This window comes from Oncorhynchus kisutch, linkage group LG20, assembly GCF_002021735.2.
Source record: "Oncorhynchus kisutch isolate 150728-3 linkage group LG20, Okis_V2, whole genome shotgun sequence".
NCBI classification, from domain to species: Eukaryota; Metazoa; Chordata; class Actinopteri; order Salmoniformes; family Salmonidae; genus Oncorhynchus; species Oncorhynchus kisutch.
Window position 1 is genome coordinate 51,463,730 of NC_034193.2, and position 17,247 is coordinate 51,480,976.

The 17,247-nt window shown below is 38.9% G+C and overlaps 2 protein-coding genes across 4 annotated transcripts in view; one reads left to right on the forward strand and one right to left on the reverse strand.

Annotated features, from left to right (window-relative positions):
* The window catches only part of LOC109865841 (kelch-like ECH-associated protein 1B), a 520,109-nt gene that overhangs the window by 329,185 nt on the left and 173,677 nt on the right, over positions 1–17,247 (forward strand). The gene's annotated exons all lie outside the window — the stretch shown is intronic.
* LOC116355453 (programmed cell death protein 4-like) lies at positions 10,400–16,868 on the reverse strand. 3 transcript variants are annotated; one of them, XM_031799337.1, is made up of 6 exons: positions 16,566–16,685; positions 16,045–16,152; positions 15,376–15,687; positions 11,541–11,635; positions 11,273–11,386; positions 10,400–11,012 (listed from the first exon to the last, which is right to left on the reverse strand). In XM_031799337.1, exons 2-6 carry the CDS (start codon positions 16,085–16,087, stop codon positions 10,725–10,727), a joined length of 852 nt encoding a protein of 283 aa, XP_031655197.1. In that variant the 5' UTR covers positions 16,088–16,152; positions 16,566–16,685; the 3' UTR covers positions 10,400–10,724. The 3 variants fall into 3 exon arrangements, with proteins under 3 accessions (XP_031655197.1, XP_031655196.1, XP_031655195.1); XM_031799336.1 differs by lacking the exon at positions 16,566–16,685 and adding an exon at positions 16,710–16,835 and having other exon boundaries at positions 10,401–11,012; XM_031799335.1 differs by lacking the exon at positions 16,566–16,685 and adding an exon at positions 16,740–16,868 and having other exon boundaries at positions 10,402–11,012.

Sequence of the window (17,247 nt, forward strand, 5' to 3'; positions counted from 1 at the left end):
GTGTTGTGACACGATAGGGGTGGTATACAGACGATAGCCCTATTTGGTAAAAGACCAAGGCCATATTATGGCAAGAACAGCTCAGATAAGCAAAGAGAAAACAGTCATCGTTACTTTAAGACATGAAGGTCAGCCAACAAGGAAAAGGTCAAGAACTTTTAACATTTCTTCAAGTGTAGTCATTGTCAATAACAATTTGTTCTGAACTGGGCTTGCCTAAAATAAATAACCAAGCGCTATGATGAAACTGGCTCTCATGAGGACCGCCACAGGAAAGCACGACCCAGAGTTACCTCTGATGCAGAGGATAAGTTGATTAGAGTTACCAGCCTCAGAAATTTCAGCCCAAATAAATGAAGTAACAGACAACTGTTCAGAGGACAGTTGTGTGAATCAGGCCTTCATGGTCGAACTTGCTGAAAGGAAACCACTAAAGGACACCAATAAGAAGAGACTTGCTTGGGCAAGAAACACGAGCAATGGACATTAGACCGGTGGAAACATGTCCTTTGGTCTGATGAGTCCAAATGTGAGATTTTTGGTTCCAACCACCGTGTCTTTGTGAGACGCAGAGTAGGTGAACGGATGATCGCCGCATGTGTGATTCCCACCGTGAAGCATGGAGGTGTGATGGTGCTTTGCTGGTGACGGTCTGATTTATTTAGAATTCAAGGCACACTTAACCAGTACGGCTACCACAGCATTCTGCAGCAATACGCCACCTGGTTTGCGCTTAGTGGGACTATCATTTGTTTTTCCAACAGGACAATAAACCAAACACCTCCAGGCTGTGTAAAGGCTATTTGACCAGATGGAGAGTGATGGAGTGCTGCATCAGATGACCTGGCCTCCACAATCACCAAACCCTCAAACCAATTGATATGGTTTGGGATGAGGTGGACTGCAGAGTGAATTAAAGCAGCAAAAAAAGCACTCCGCATATGAGGAACTCCTTCAAGACTGTTGGAAAAGCATTCCAGGTGAAGCTGGTTGAGACAATTCTTCAACTGGGCTTGATTGAGCTTGCCTTGCGCAGTGGAAACGGAACACACCAAAGTGGAAACCTTATCCACCTGGCACATTTGAATACTGTTTGAACCCAGCTCTGTTATGCACACAGGGTACAGTACAACAACATACATCCCACACAGTAGTGACACCAACAACAAAAAAACATTGTATCTGGGACAAATCATTCACCAAATCTTGTAATGAATAAACTAAAAACACATTGATACAACAGCAGCTAAAATGGGGAGAAGTCTGTCAATAAAGCGCTGCTCTGCATTCTTAAGAACACTATCAACAAGGCAGGTCCTACAGGCCCTAGTTTTGTCACACCTTGACTACTGTTCAGTCTTGTGGTCAGGTGCCACAAAGAGGGACAGGAAAATGACAATTGCTCAGAACAGGGCAGCACGGCTGGCTCAGAACAGGGCAGCACGGCTGGCTCAGAACAGGGCAGCACGGCTGGCTCAGACAGGGCAGCACGGCTGGCTCAGAACAGGGCAGCACGGTTGGCCCTTAAATGTACACAGAGAGCTAATATTAATAACATGCATGTCAATCTCATGGCTCAAAGTGGAAGAAAGTTTGACTTCATCACTACTTGTTTTTGTAAGAAGTGTTGACAAGCTGAATGTACCAAGGTGTCCGTTTAAAAACTACTAGCACACAGCTCGGACCAGCCATGCATACTAGAGGTCGACCGAGTAATCAGGGCCGATTTTCAAGTTATAACAATCGGTAATCCGCCTTTTAGACGCCGATTACATTGCAATTCACAAGGAAACTGCATGGAAGGCTGACCACCTGTTACTCGAGTGCAGTGTCAAAAGGACCTTGTGGCTGCAAGGAGCCAAGTTGTTGCTAGCTAGCATTAAACGTATCTTATAAAAAAACAAATCAATCTTCACAGAATCACTAGTTAACTTAGTAATATCATCAACCATGTGTAGTTAACTAGCTTGTCCTGCGTTGTATATAATCAATGCGGTTCCTGTAAATGCATCATCGAATCACAGCCTACTTCAACTTCGCCAAACGGGTGATGATTTAACAAAAGTGCATTCGTGGAAAAAGCATAATTGTACCTAACTATCAATGCCTTTCTTAAAAGCAATACACAGTAGTATATTTTTTAAACCTGCATATTTAGTTAAGAAATTCATGTTAACAGGCAATATTAACTAGGGAAAATTGTGTCACTTCTCTTGCGTTCAGTGCAAGCAGAGTCAGGGTATATGCAACAGTTTGGGCCGCCTGGCTCGATGCGAACTGATTTGCCAGAATTTTACCTAATTATGACATAACATTGAAGTTTGTGCAATTTAACAGCAATATTTAGACTTAGGGTTGCCACCCTTACGATAAAATACGGAACGGTTCCATATTTCATTGAAAGAATAAACATTTATTTTTCAAAATGATAGTTTCTGGATTTGACCACATTAATGACCAATGGCTCGTAGTTCTGCGTGTTTATTATAATTAAGTCTATAATTCGATAGAGCAGTCTGACTGAGGCAGTGGTAGGTAGCAGCAGGCTCATAAGCATTCATTCAAACAGCACTTTACTGCGTTTGCCAGCAGCTCTTAGCAATGCTTGATGCACAGCGCTGTTTATCACTTCAAGCCTATCCACTCCTGAGATTAGGCTGGCAATACTAAAGTGCCTATTAGAACATACAATAGTCAAAGGTCTATGAAATACAAATGGTATAGAGGGAAATAGTCAACGCGTCATAATTCCGATAATAACTACACCTAAAAGTTCTTAACTGGGAATATTGAACCTCCAGCTTTCATATGTTCTCATGTTCTGAGCAAGGAACTTAAACGGTCGCTTTTTTACATGGCACATATTGCACTTTTACTTTCTTCTCCAACACTTTTGCATTATTTAAAACGTTTTATTATTTATTTGAGACTAAATAGATTTTATTTACGTATTAAGTTCAAATAAAAGGGTTCATTGTTCATTCAGGATTGTTGTAAATATTATTAAATGAAAAAAAATAGTTGGCTGATTAACTGGTATCGGATTTTTTTTGGTCCTCCAATAACCGGTCGACCTCTAATGCATACCCCACAAGACATTTTACACTGCTGCTACTCTGTTATTGTCTATGCAGTCACTTTAATAACTACCTACATGTACATAATACCTCGACTAACCGGTACCCCCTGTATATAGCCTCGCTATTTTTTGTTACTTTTATTGGCTTACTGGTGCTCTTTCATGCCGTCCCCAGGAGGGGTGCGTCACTTGAGTCACTGACGTGATCAACCCCCCTTGGGTTGTGCCGTGGCGGAGATCTTTGTGGGCTATACTCGGCCTCGTCTCAGGATGGTAAGTTGGTGGTTGAAAATATCCCTCTAGTGGTGTGTGGGCTGTGCTTTGGCAAAGTGGGTGGGGTTATATCCTGCCTGTTTGGACCTGTTCGGGGGTATCATCGGACGGGGCCAGTGTCTCGACCCCTCCTGTCTCAGCCTCCAGTATTTATGCTGCAGTAGTTTATGTGTCGGGGGGCTAGGGTCAGTTTGTTATATCTGGAGTACTTCTCCTGTCTTATCTGGTGTTCTGTGTGAATTTAAGTATGCTCTCTCTAATGCTCTCTTTCTCTCGGAGGACCTGAGCCCAAGGACCATGCCTCAGGACTACCTGGCATAATGACTCCTTGCTGTCCCCAGTCCACCTGGCCGTGCTGCTGCTCCAGTTTCAACTGTTCTGTATGCGGCTATGGAATCCTGACCTGTTCACCGGACGTGCTACCTGTCCCAGACCTGCTGCTTTCAACTCTCTAGAGACAGCAGGAGTGGTAGAGATACTCTGAAGGATTGGCTATGAAAAGCCAACTGACATTTACTCCTGAGGTGCTGACTTGCTGCACCCTAGACAACTACTGTGATTATTATTATTTGACCATGCTGGTGATTTATGAACATCTTGGCCATGTTCTGTTATAATCTCCACCCGGCACAGCCAGAAGAGGACTGGCCACCCATTATAGTCTGGTTCCTCTCTAGGTTTCTTCCTAGGTTTTGGCCTTTCTAGGGAGTTTTTCCCCTAGCCAACCGTGCTTCTACACCTGCATTGCTTGCTGTTTGGGGTTTTAGGCTGGGGTTTCTGTACAGCACTTTGAGATATCAGCTGATGTACGAAGGGCTATATAAATACATTTGATTTGATCTCTATTCCACATCAGGTAACTGATCTAAGCAGTAGAATCAGACCAAAAAATATTAAAAAACTGGTAAAAATACACCTTTTGGAACAGCGGGGACTGTGAAGAGAAAGGTACAGACCAACGCATATTGTTGTATGGTGGTATTATACATGTTGTATTGTTGTATTACACATGTTGTATTGTAGATGTGTAGTAGTGTAATATTGTTGTATTATACATGTTGTATTGTAGTGGTGTAATATTATTGTATGGTGGTATTATACATGTTGTATTGTAGTGGTGTAATATTATTGTATGGTGGTATTATACATGTTGTATTGTAGTGGTGTAGTGGTGTAATATTGTTGTATGGTGGTATTATACATGTTGTATTGTAGTGGTGTAATATTGTTGTATGGTGGTATTATACATGTTTGTATTGTAGATGTGTAGTGGTGTAATATTGTTGTATGGTGGTATTATACATGTTGTATTGTAGTGGTGTAATATTGTTGTATGGTGGTATTATACATGTTGTATTGTAGTGGTGTATATTGTGGTATTATACATGTTGTATTGTAGATGTGTAGTGGTGTAATATTGTTGTATGGTGGGTATTATACATGTTGTATTGTAGGGTGTAATATTGTGGTATTATACATGTTGTATTGTAGTGGTGTAATATTGTGGTATTATACATGTTGTATTGTAGTGGTGTAATATTGTGGTATTATACATGTTGTATTGTAGTGTGTAATATTGTTGTATGGTGGTATTATACATGTTGTATTGTAGTGGTGTAATATTATTGTATGGTGGTATTATACATGTTGTATTGTAGATGTGTAGTGGTGTAATATTGTTGTATGGTGGTATTATACATGTTGTATTGTAGTGGTGTAATATTGTGGTATTATACATGTTGTATTGTAGTGGTGTAATATTGTGGTATTATACATGTTGTATTGTAGATGTGTAGTGGTGTAATATTGTGGTATTATACATGTTGTATTGTAGTGGTGTAATATTGTTGTATGGTGGTATTATACATGTTGTATTGTAGTGGTGTAATATTGTTGTATGGTGGTATTATACATGTTGTATTGTAGTGGTGTAATATTGTTGTATGGTGGTATTATACATGTTGTATTGTAGTGGTGTAATATTGTTGTATGGTGGTATTATACATGTTGTATTGTAGTGGTGTAATATTGTGGTATTATACATGTTGTATGTAGTGGTGTAATATTGTTGTATGGTGGTATTATACATGTTGTATTGTAGTGGTGTAATATTGTGGTATTATACATGTTGTATTGTAGTGGTGTAATATTGTGGTATTATACATGTTGTATTGTAGTGGTGTAATATTGTGGTATTATACATGTTGTAATGTAGTGGTGTAATATTGTTGTATGGTGGTATTACACATGTTGTATTGTAGTGGTGTAATATTGTTGTATGGTGGTATTACACATGTTGTATTGTAGTGGTGTAATATTGTTGTATGGTGGTATTATACATGTTGTATTGTAGTGGTGTAATATTGTGGTATTATACATGTTGTATTGTAGTGGTGTAATATTATTGTATGGTGGTATTATACATGTTGTATTGTAGTGGTGTAATATTGTGGTATTATACATGTTGTATTGTAGTGGTGTAATATTATTGTATGGTGGTATTATACATGTATTGTAGTGGTGTAATATCAAATCAAATTTATTTATATAGCCCTTCGTACATCAGCTGATATCTCAAAGTGCTGTACAGAAACCCAGCCTAAAACCCCAAACAGCAAGCAATGCAGGTGTAGAAGCACGGTGGCTAGGAAAAACTCCCTAGAAAGGCCAATACCTAGGAAGAAACCTAGAGAGGAACCAGGCTATGTGGGGTGGCCAGTCCTCTTCTGGCTGTGCCGGGTGGAGATTATAACAGAACATGGCCAAGATGTTCAATGTTCATAAATGACCAGCATGGTCGAATAATAAGGCAGAACAGTTGAAACTAGAGCAGCAGCACAGTCAGGTGGAAGTTGAAACTGGAGCAGCAGCATGGCCAGGTAGACTGGGGACAGCAAGGAGTCATCATGTCAGGTAGTCCTGGGGCCTGGTCCTAGGACTCAGGTCAGTTGAAACTGGAACAGCAGCATGGCCAGGTGGACATGTAATATTGTTGTATGGTGGTATTATACTAGTTGTATTGTAGATGTGTAGTGGTGTAATATTGTTGTATGATGGTATTATACATGTTGTATTGTAGTGGTGTAATATTGTTGTATGGTGGTATTATACATGTTGTATTGTAGATGTGTAGTGGTGTAATATTGTTGTATGGTGGTATTATACATGTTGTATTGTAGTGGTGTAATATTGTTGTATGGTGGTATTATACATGTTGTATTGTAGTGGTGTAATATTGTGGTATTATACATGTTGTATTGTAGTGGTATAATATTGTTGTATGGTGGTATTATACATGTTGTATTGTAGATGTGTAGTGGTGTAATATTGTTGTATGGTGGTATTATACATGTTGTATTGTAGATGTGTAGTGGTGTAATATTGTGGTATTATACATGTTGTATTGTAGATGTGTAGTGGTGTAATATTGTTGTATGGTGGTATTATACATGTTGTATTGTAGTGGTGTAATATTATTGCATGGTGGTATTATTCATGTTGTATTGTAGTGGTGTAATATTGTTGTATGGTGGTATTATACATGTTGTATTGTAGTGGTGTAATATTGTGGTATTATACATGTTGTATTGTAGTGGTGTAATATTGTGGTATTATACATGTTGTATTGTAGTGGTGTAATATTGTTGTATGGTGGTATTATACATGTTGTATTGTAGTGGTGTAATATTATTGTATGGTGGTATTATACATGTTGTATTGTAGTGGTGTAATATTATTGTATGATGGTATTATACATGTTGTATTGTAGTGGTGTAATATTGTTGTATGGTGGTATTATACATGTTGTATTGTAGTGGTGTAATATTATTGTATGGTGGTATTATACATGTTGTATTGTAGTGGTGTAATATTGTTGTATGGTGGTATTATACATGTTGTATTGTAGTGGTGTAATATTGTTGTATGGTGGTATTATACATGTTGTATTGTAGATGTGTAGTGGTGTAATATTGTGGTATTATACATGTTGTATTGTAGTGGTGTAATATTATTGAATGGTGGTATTATACATGTTGTATTGTAGATGTGTAGTGGTGTAATATTGTTGTATGGTGGTATTATACATGTTGTATTGTAGTGGTGTAATATTGTTGTATGGTGGTATTATACATGTATTGTAGATGTGTAGTGGTGTAATATTGTGGTATTATACATGTTGTATTGTAGTGGTGTAATATTATTGCATGGTGGTATTATACATGTTGTATTGTAGATGTGTAGTGGTGTAATATTGTTGTATGATGGTATTATACATGTTGTATTGTAGTGGTGTAATATTGTTGTATGGTGGTATTATACATGTTGTATTGTAGTGGTGTAATATTGTGGTATTATACATGTTGTATTGTAGATGTGTAGTGGTGTAATATTGTTGTATGGTGGTATTATACATGTTGTATTGTAGATGTGTAGTGGTGTAATACTGTTGTATGATGGTATTATACATGTTGTATTGTAGTGGTGTAATATTGTTGTATGGTGGTATTATACATGTTGTATTGTAGTGGTGTAATATTGTGGTATTATACATGTTGTATTGTAGATGTGTAGTGGTGTAATATTGTTGTATGGTGGTATTATACATGTTGTATTGTAGTGGTGTAATATTGTTGTATGGTGGTATTATACATGTTGTATTGTAGTGGTGTAATATTGTGGTATTATACATGTTGTATTGTAGTGGTATAATATTGTTGTATGGTGGTATTATACATGTTGTATTGTAGATGTGTAGTGGTGTAATATTGTTGTATGGTGGTATTATACATGTTGTATTGTAGATGTGTAGTGGTGTAATATTGTGGTATTATACATGTTGTATTGTAGATGTGTAGTGGTGTAATATTGTTGTATGGTGGTATTATACATGTTGTATTGTAGTGGTGTAATATTATTGTATGGTGGTATTATACATGTTGTATTGTAGTGGTGTAATATTGTTGTATGGTGGTATTATACATGTTGTATTGTAGTGGTGTAATATTGTTGTATGGTGGTATTATACATGTTGTATTGTAGATGTGTAGTGGTGTAATATTGTTGTATGGTGGTATTATACATGTTGTATTGTAGTGGTGTAATATTGTTGTATGGTGGTGTTATACATGTTGTATTGTAGTGGTGTAATATTGTTGTATGATGGTATTATACATGTTGTATTGTAGTGGTGTAATATTGTGGTATTATACATGTTGTATTGTAGTTGTATTGTAGTGGTGTAATATTGTGGTATGGTGGTATTATACATGTTGTATTGTAGTGGTGTAATATTGTGGTATTATACATGTTGTATTGTAGTGGTGTAATATTGTGGTATTATACATGTTGTATTGTAGTGGTGTAATATTATTGTATGGTGGTATTATACATGTTGTATTGTAGATGTGTAGTGGTGTAATATTATTGTATGGTGGTATTATACATGTTGTATTGTAGTGGTGTAATATTGTTGTATGGTGGTATTATACATGTTGTATTGTAGTGGTGTAATATTATTGTATGGTGGTATTATACATGTTGTATTGTAGATGTGTAGTGGTGTAATGTTGTTGTATTATACGTGTAGTGGTGTAATATTGTTGTGTGGTGGTATTATACATGTTGTATTGTAGATGTGTAGTGGTGTAATATTGTTGTATAGTGGTATTATACATGTTGTATTGTAGTGGTGTAATATTATTGTATGGTGGTATTATACATGTTGTATTGTAGATGTGTAGTGGTGTAATGTTGTTGTATTATACGTGTAGTGGTGTAATATTGTTGTGTGGTGGTATTATACATGTTGTATTGTAGATGTGTAGTGGTGTAATATTGTTGTATAGTGGTATTATACATGTTGTATTGTAGTGGTGTAATATTATTGTATGGTGGTATTATACATGTTGTATTGTAGTGGTGTAATATTGTTGTATGGTGGTATTATACATGTTGTATTGTAGTGGTGTAATATTGTTGTATGGTGGTATTATACATGTTGTATTGTAGTGGTGTAATATTGTTGTATGATGGTATTATACATGTTGTATTGTAGTGGTGTAATATTATTGTATGATGGTATTATACATGTTGTATTGTAGTGGTGTAATATTGTTGTATGGTGGTATTATACATGTTGTATTGTAGATGTGTAGTGGTGTAATATTGTTGTATGGTGGTATTATACATGTTGTATTGTAGTGGTGTAATATTGTTGTATGGTGGTATTATACATGTTGTATTGTAGTGGTGTAATATTGTTGTATGGTGGTATTATACATGTTGTATTGTAGTGGTGTAATATTGTTGTATGATGGTATTATACATGTTGTATTGTAGTGGTGTAATATTGTTGTATGATGGTATTATACATGTTGTATTGTAGTGGTGTAATATTGTTGTATGATGGTATTATACATGTTGTATTGTAGTGGTGTAATATTGTTGTATAGTGGTATTATACATGTTGTATTGTAGTGGTGTAATATTATTGTATGGTGGTATTATACATGTTGTATTGTAGTGGTGTAATATTGTGGTATTATACATGTTGTATTGTAGTGGTGTAATATTATTGTATGGTGGTATTATACATGTTGTATTGTAGTGGTGTAATATTGTGGTATTATACATGTTGTATTGTAGTGGTGTAATATTGTTGTATGATGGTATTATACATGTTGTATTGTAGTGGTGTAATATTGTTGTATGATGGTATTATACATGTTGTATTGTAGTGGTGTAATATTGTGGTATTATACATGTTGTATTGTAGTGGTGTAATATTGTTGTATTGTGGTATTATACATGTTGTATTGTAGATGTGTAGTGGTGTAATATTATTGTATGGTGGTATTATACATGTTGTATTGTAGATGTGTAGTGGTATAATATTGTTGTATGGTGGTATTATACATGTTGTATTGTAGTGGTGTAATATTGTGGTATTATACATGTTGTATTGTAGATGTGTAGTGGTATAATAATGTTGTATGATGTATTGTATTATATGTGATGTAAGTGCCTTAATGTGTTTGGACCCCAGGAAGAGTAGCTGCTGCCTTGGCAACAGCTAATGGGGATCCCTAATAAATACCATGTTTGAACAGTGCGTCTGACTTTACAGTAGATCGGAACAGTCAGATGGCTATTTTAACTGTAAGGCTCTTATTTTATGACCCGCATATAGAATTTCCAAACAGAACATATATGTGTTCTGTTCTGAGAGACTGGTCCAGTTTGCATGCAGAACAGAACACAGAAGCACATCACCTGCATAAAAGACATCACATATACACACTGCAGTGTGCCTGCTAAGTCACTCAAACATTCACAAGGGCACACGGTCCAACACATTGGCCTCCACGGTCAATTAGACATTTTCACAGATACAAACAAACACTTCTATTCTTAGACGGCGCGATATCACACACACTACCTGAGGGGCTCCAGGTGTGTCCAACACCAGGTCAGGCAGCTCCCTTAGTAACTTGTCAAATGAGCTCTCCACGTCGCTACGGCTCAGCACGCGGCCACACAGGTCCGTCAACAGCCTGGACGTTAGCTCTCTGTGGCTGGCCTTTGCCTCCAGGGCCAGGCTCACAGCCAGCATGGGAACCCCGCTAGACATGGAGCCTAGGTTGAGTTCACCCAGGAGCTCCTACGGAGGGGAGAGAGGGGATGGGTTTTGGTCAGATGGAATAAAGAGTCGGTCATGGAGAGAGAGAGAGAGAGAGAGAGAGAGAGTATTGGCCAAGAAGAGGGAGTGGGCTCATAGGGTCAAATCAGAGAACATAGCTACATCCTTCAGAATTAACTCTTGTCTACTGTCAGATAAAAAGGCAGAAGCAGGTCCACCAGTGTTTAGGACATTAAAACCACTAGTTAGCCCTACAGAAAACTCAGTTGAAATTAACCTACCGCTACTTCATTGGTGTCGCCGTGTTCAAAGTACTCCTGCACGATGGGAGTGAGCGTCTTCTCAAAGGCCCCCTCCTCCAGCGGAGGAACCACCGTCTCATACACACAGTTCTCCTGTAGACAATGAAGCCGATCAAGACTGGATACCAAAAAACGTGTATAGTTTACTTAAGGCCCCGAGTTCTCATGAGCAGGTAAAACTCAGGTACAATATGGTTAGGACCCTAACGCAGACGGTCAATGGTCCAATTTAAAAATGGTCCAATACCTGAGCTTCGTCATAGTTGGGGTCTTTGACGTCGACCTCCTCCAGATCGTACACTTCTCCAGGTGGGCCCCACACCCCTTTGCCCCCCGCCCCACCTGACAAAGAACAAAGACAATGCCTGTGATGTTTTCAAAACAGAAACAGTTTCATGGTGCAAAATAGTTTAAATCTGTATGTAGCAAAACGTTAAAAAAATATCTGGCAGTGCGATTTAAAAGATGCAATATGCAGAAATCGCGCCGCCATTTCCTGGTTGCTAAAATAGTTTGCGGCAAAACAAGTATAGTGTAGAGAATCATTGTACCATCTAAACCACTGAAGTGTCTTTTACATTGCCCAAAATGTTGTATTTTCAACTGCAAAGACAAAACTTAACAGGAAGTATAGAAATCGCCACATATACTGAACAGAAATATAAAAAGCTACATGCAAAGTGTTGGTCCCATGTTTACCATACGCACAAAAAGCGTATTCTCCCAAATTGTGTGCACAAATTTGCTTCTATCCCTATGAGGTGAGCATTTCTCCTTTGCCAATATAATCCAGCCACCTGACAGTTGTGGCGTAACAAGAAGCTGATTAAGCAGCATGACCATTACACAGATGCACCTTGTACTGGGGACAATAAAAATCCACTCTAAAATGTGCAGTTGTGTCACACAGAATGTTACAGACGTCTCAGGTTGAGGGAGCGTGCAATTGGAAAGCTCACTGCAAAAATGTCCACCAGAACTCTTGCCAAAGAATTAAATGTTCATTTCTCTACCATAAACCGCCTCCCAATGTCATTTTAGAGAATTTGTCAGTACGTCCAACAGGCCTCACAACGTGTAACCCTTCGCCAACCCAGGAGCTCCACATCCAGATTCTTCACCTAAAGGATCATCTGAGACCAGCCACCCGGACAGCTGATGAAACTGAGTAGTATTTGTCTGTAATAAAGTATTTTTTGTGGGGAAAATGCATTCTGATTCACTGAGAAGCCAGGCCAAGCCAGTGGGCCTATGCCCTCCCAGGCCCACCCATGGCTGCACCCCTGCCCAGTCATGTAAAATCCATAGATTAGGGCCTAATGATTTATTTCAATTGAACTGTAACTCCATAAAAATCGTTGTTTATATATTTGTTCAGTATAAAAATAGCCACAGAATGCTCCTTTCTTCAGCAATGTGAGTTATAAAAAGGTTGCTACTATTGATGCATTGCTCAGATTAAGGTAAAGTCATCCCTAGACATTGGTTTTAGGGTCAGTTTCGCATTTCACCCTCTTAGGATTAAGGTTAGGATTTAAGCTGATGCAAGCTGATCCTGGATCTGAGTCACCCCAGAGCTTCCAAAAACCATACTACTATCCAGTAGCCGATATGTGGTCACTTGCAGCTGGTTGACATTACAATGCAGCCTACATTTGAACGGCACACAAACACTGTGCTGACAAAGGAAAGAAGATCAACAGTACAATATACAGCACGGCACACACACACAGCAGCGTTCTGTGCTTGAGACAGGATGTCTCCAATACAACTGAAGTGAAACACTGAAAACCACCTTCTCCAGAAAGACAGAGAACATACGTCACAAAATACCACAGGCAGACAGAGACTACTGATTGCGGAAGCCAATATGAAACATTACAAACAGGAACTGGCCTAACTATACAGGGGTACAGATAAGGGGAGCACAACAATACCCCCTTACGCGATATGACACTTCCTATATAGTGTGTGTTGTCAGAAAGGATAGCACTTTAAAGGCTCAACTGGTGACAGACCACATATTTTAAAAAAGGGGTCATTCCTCATTAGTAAGTAAGTGTTACACAAAGCCACATCGGTTGGTGGCTCTGTAGAAACAGATTGCCAGTCTATTTAAGAAGAGAGCCATTTCCAAAGCAGCTCAGCTTGTCTAGGCCTACATGTTTTAAACCCCCCACCCTCCTATAAGTCCCACCCAGTGTGTGTGTGTGTGTTACATTTCGCCTGTATATAGCTCTGCCCCTTTAGAATGTTGTCTGTGCCGTGGCTGATTCCGGAACATGATGTACGTATTACCCTTGTTGCCCTGAGAGATTCCACCCATAGAATAGTTTCTGTTACGCTTCCAAAACCTTACACCACTAACTTTTACAGGAGCCCCTAAACCACAGCGGGACCTAGACTGTTCCAAACGGCACCCTACTCCCTTTACTATAGTGAATAGGTTGCCATTTGGGACAGAAGCTCAGGCATTTACATTGTCATCATGGCACCGTTCTTTGGTTACATAACTCAAATACGTCTGTGCCAAGACAATACGGCTCTTTCCTATCAGAAAATAACTAACTGTACTTCTGAACTAACTGTACTGTGCTTCTGCAAGATGTTATTTTGGCAATGGGGACTGACATCAAAGGCCAAGAAAGATACTGCGGTTTCATTTTATCAGATAAGAACTGAACCAACCAGTTCAAAAGGTGTCTCAGAGCATGAGTACTGATCTGGGATCAGATTCCCACCTTTCCACATAATCATATCCATTAAGATCTAAAAAGGCTAAACTGATCCTTTATCAGCACTCTTACTCTGAAAGTCACTGTCAATATGGGATCAGAGGACAGACAGCTGGGGGTATGGCAAGCTGCTCTGACTACAGCCCAAATGACACCCTATTCCCTATGTAGTGCAATACTTTTGACCGGGGCCCATAGGGATCTGGCTAAAAGTAGTGCACGATATATAGAATAGGGTACCATTTGGGACACACACTTTGACTCTGCTGAGAAGCAGCTTCCTCTCCAGTAGTACATGCATGACAATTCAGCAGTTATGTATAAGGTGATTACAAAGTAGTAAATAGCTTATCACCTTGAAGATTAATATGCATGCAACTATAAGATTTAAAAGGAGTCAATCATGTCATTGGTAAACAAGCCAGGCTAGTTGGAGCTGTTGGCCACCATGGGAAGGGGAAGTGATGTCATCTACAACAAACCGCCATGCTCTTGTCATCTAGGTTACTTTATTGTTATTGCCTAGTTTGCATGTCTTTGGACAGGTGTTTGTTTCAGTTATCCAACCCGGTTAGACAAAGAGCCATTGGTTAGATATTATAATGGTTAGATATTATAATGGTTAGATATTATAATGGTTAGATATTATAATGGTTAGATATTATAATGGTTAGATATTATAATGGGCTGAATTATGGAGCCTCTATTAGTAATCTGATTTCAATATTTTTTTCCTTTATTTTTGACTCTAGGAAGGATCATGCATCACCCACAAATCATCAACAAAGTCAGTCACCTTCAAGGTCATAGGTCTAGGTCAAAAGTCTAGTAGATGCCAAAAGGAGATAAGAGTTGTGTTAATATAAGTGAGTGGATCAGCCTCACCTGGCCATTTTTTTTTTTTACACGCTAATCGGTTTACTACTCGGCTGGCAGTTGGAGAGGCAGGGACAGAGAGAGATCTCTTGGGGACTAGATCATGAGTAGCCTTGATTCCAGCCAACAAGAATATGGTGTGATCTCTGGTCACGCAAGACTAGGACACACAACATTGTAACTATGTAGGCAATGATGGGCTATTCCTTGAAGCATATTTTTGCTCAAAACACTAACAGACTAACTTGTTGCTCTATAAATGTTAACGTCCCATTACTGGTCTTTGGTAGGCTTCAATGGCCTTACCTTCCCTAGCCGTGACATCACGTTATCACAAGTAGGCCTGTTAACAACACTTCATTACATAACCACATAAATAGTCACTCCCCCATTCCTTTCTCTGACAGTCCTCTTCTCTTACCTTCCATTTAACATGATATATGTTTTTAACATCGCCATAACTCCCCATACCTTTCTTTGGAAGTCCTCTTCCCTTCCCTGCCCGAGACTTCCTGTCCAGCAGTTTGCTCTTGGGGCTGGTGGGGGGTGCGGTGCCATTAGTACCCCGGGAGGGGTCCCCGTTCTCACTAAACGAGTCCCCTCTCCCAGAGTCTCTAGAAGAAGTCTTCCTCAGCCGCCTCTTCGCTTTGGCTTTGAGACGGGCCTCGTGGATACTGTTAGGTGCTGAAATCCAGTTGCCATTTATTTCGTTCTTGATGTTTTTGGTGATAATGCCGTTCTCCTCTTCGCCCGATAGGAAAGAGTCACTCAGATCGTCTGCGTCTGTTGGCAGGGAGTGAAAGAGGTGGTGGAAGACAAGGTAAGAAGGCAGTTTGACTGATTTACCAGAACAAACTCTATTTGCAGATGTTATCCATAACCTCTCATGAAATATAAGGTCATTTGATGTTCACAATGCACTAATTGTCTTATAAACATAGCTTTAAAGTGATAATGCATTAAATTAAATACACACACTATGTTATTCTTGGCTATATAAAATGTAAGGCCAGCAGAATACAAATCATGATCAGTGGTTACAGAAACCGCTGCAGTCACTGCAAGTTAGAGTCACCAGTAATCACTGAGCTACTTCCGCATCAAAAGTCCAGACAGACTAGACTGGTAAAGATAACTTACCAAGGGGGTTAGCGTTCAGCCATGCCTCGCAGTCAGTTGCCATTGTTTTAAAAAGTGGATTTGGAGCAGCGGAAATGCGTGCGAATAAAAAAAAAATTATGCAGACACCTAAAATGATAAAATAACGTTTCAATTAATTTTGGATGTGCATTAATTTCATTGGCACGTCAACATGTCCAGACAAGCCCCCCACCCCACCCCTGACCTAATTCATGCATTGATAATCTCCAGACTAAATACAAATCGGTCTACAAAATGTTTTTGGAAAGCAGCAAAGCAAATCACTTCTGTCAGTTAATCGCAAGCTCCTGCTGCGACGACGCACCACTACGCAGGCAAAACAATGACCGCATCGTTGTGCAGAAATCAATGACGAGATATTACACGGTAAAAATGGTAAGCATTGAAACAACAAGAGTTAAGTACAGCTTAAAGTTGATGCACTCTATATATAATGTATATTTCAGGGATAATTTGTATATTGTCATTAGCTTTGCAGTTATCACAAAGTTGAAGGCTACCTCGATTGTTGTCACTTGGCAGCCCAAGTCCCAAGCGACGGGAAAATGCACGACAACAACAAAGCCAGCTATATTGCAGTAGGTAAAATCATTTATCGTCGACTTAAAAGAGCTGCTCCATAATGTCATACGTTAGCTGTCTACCTTTTGCGTATCCAAAGGAAAATCACTGACCGTGTCTGCCGTTGAAGCTGCTAGTTGATGTGGGTTTTAAATTCAGTTGTTTTTATGTTGTATACCCAGCAACACTTGGCATAGAATTGTGTTTGAGATATACGATTGGCTGACCTTGCAAACGTGTTGTAAAGAGGGCACCAATCAAAATCCCGGATGAGACCTGGCTTCTCGTATTTTCTGTAGGGTCGACTTCCTAATGACGTAGTGCTGCCCCCTATCGTTGGGGTTGCAGAGTAGCAACAATGCGTTTTTGTAAAACTTTCCACACTATTGCTATAACACTATTGCTATAATAACGTCTTATAATAAGCATTTTTGGAGAAAATGTCAAATAACATTCTTTGTTTTATTTGAAACCCAACCAAATAAGCCTAAGTCCTAAATGGTGCAATGTTAGACCCTAAAATAGCTAGAACATTTAGTTCTCAAACTTTTGGGGGCCTGGGACCCCTTTTGTGATAACAAATTCACCAGGGACCCCCTCATAATCAGAACACAACTCGAG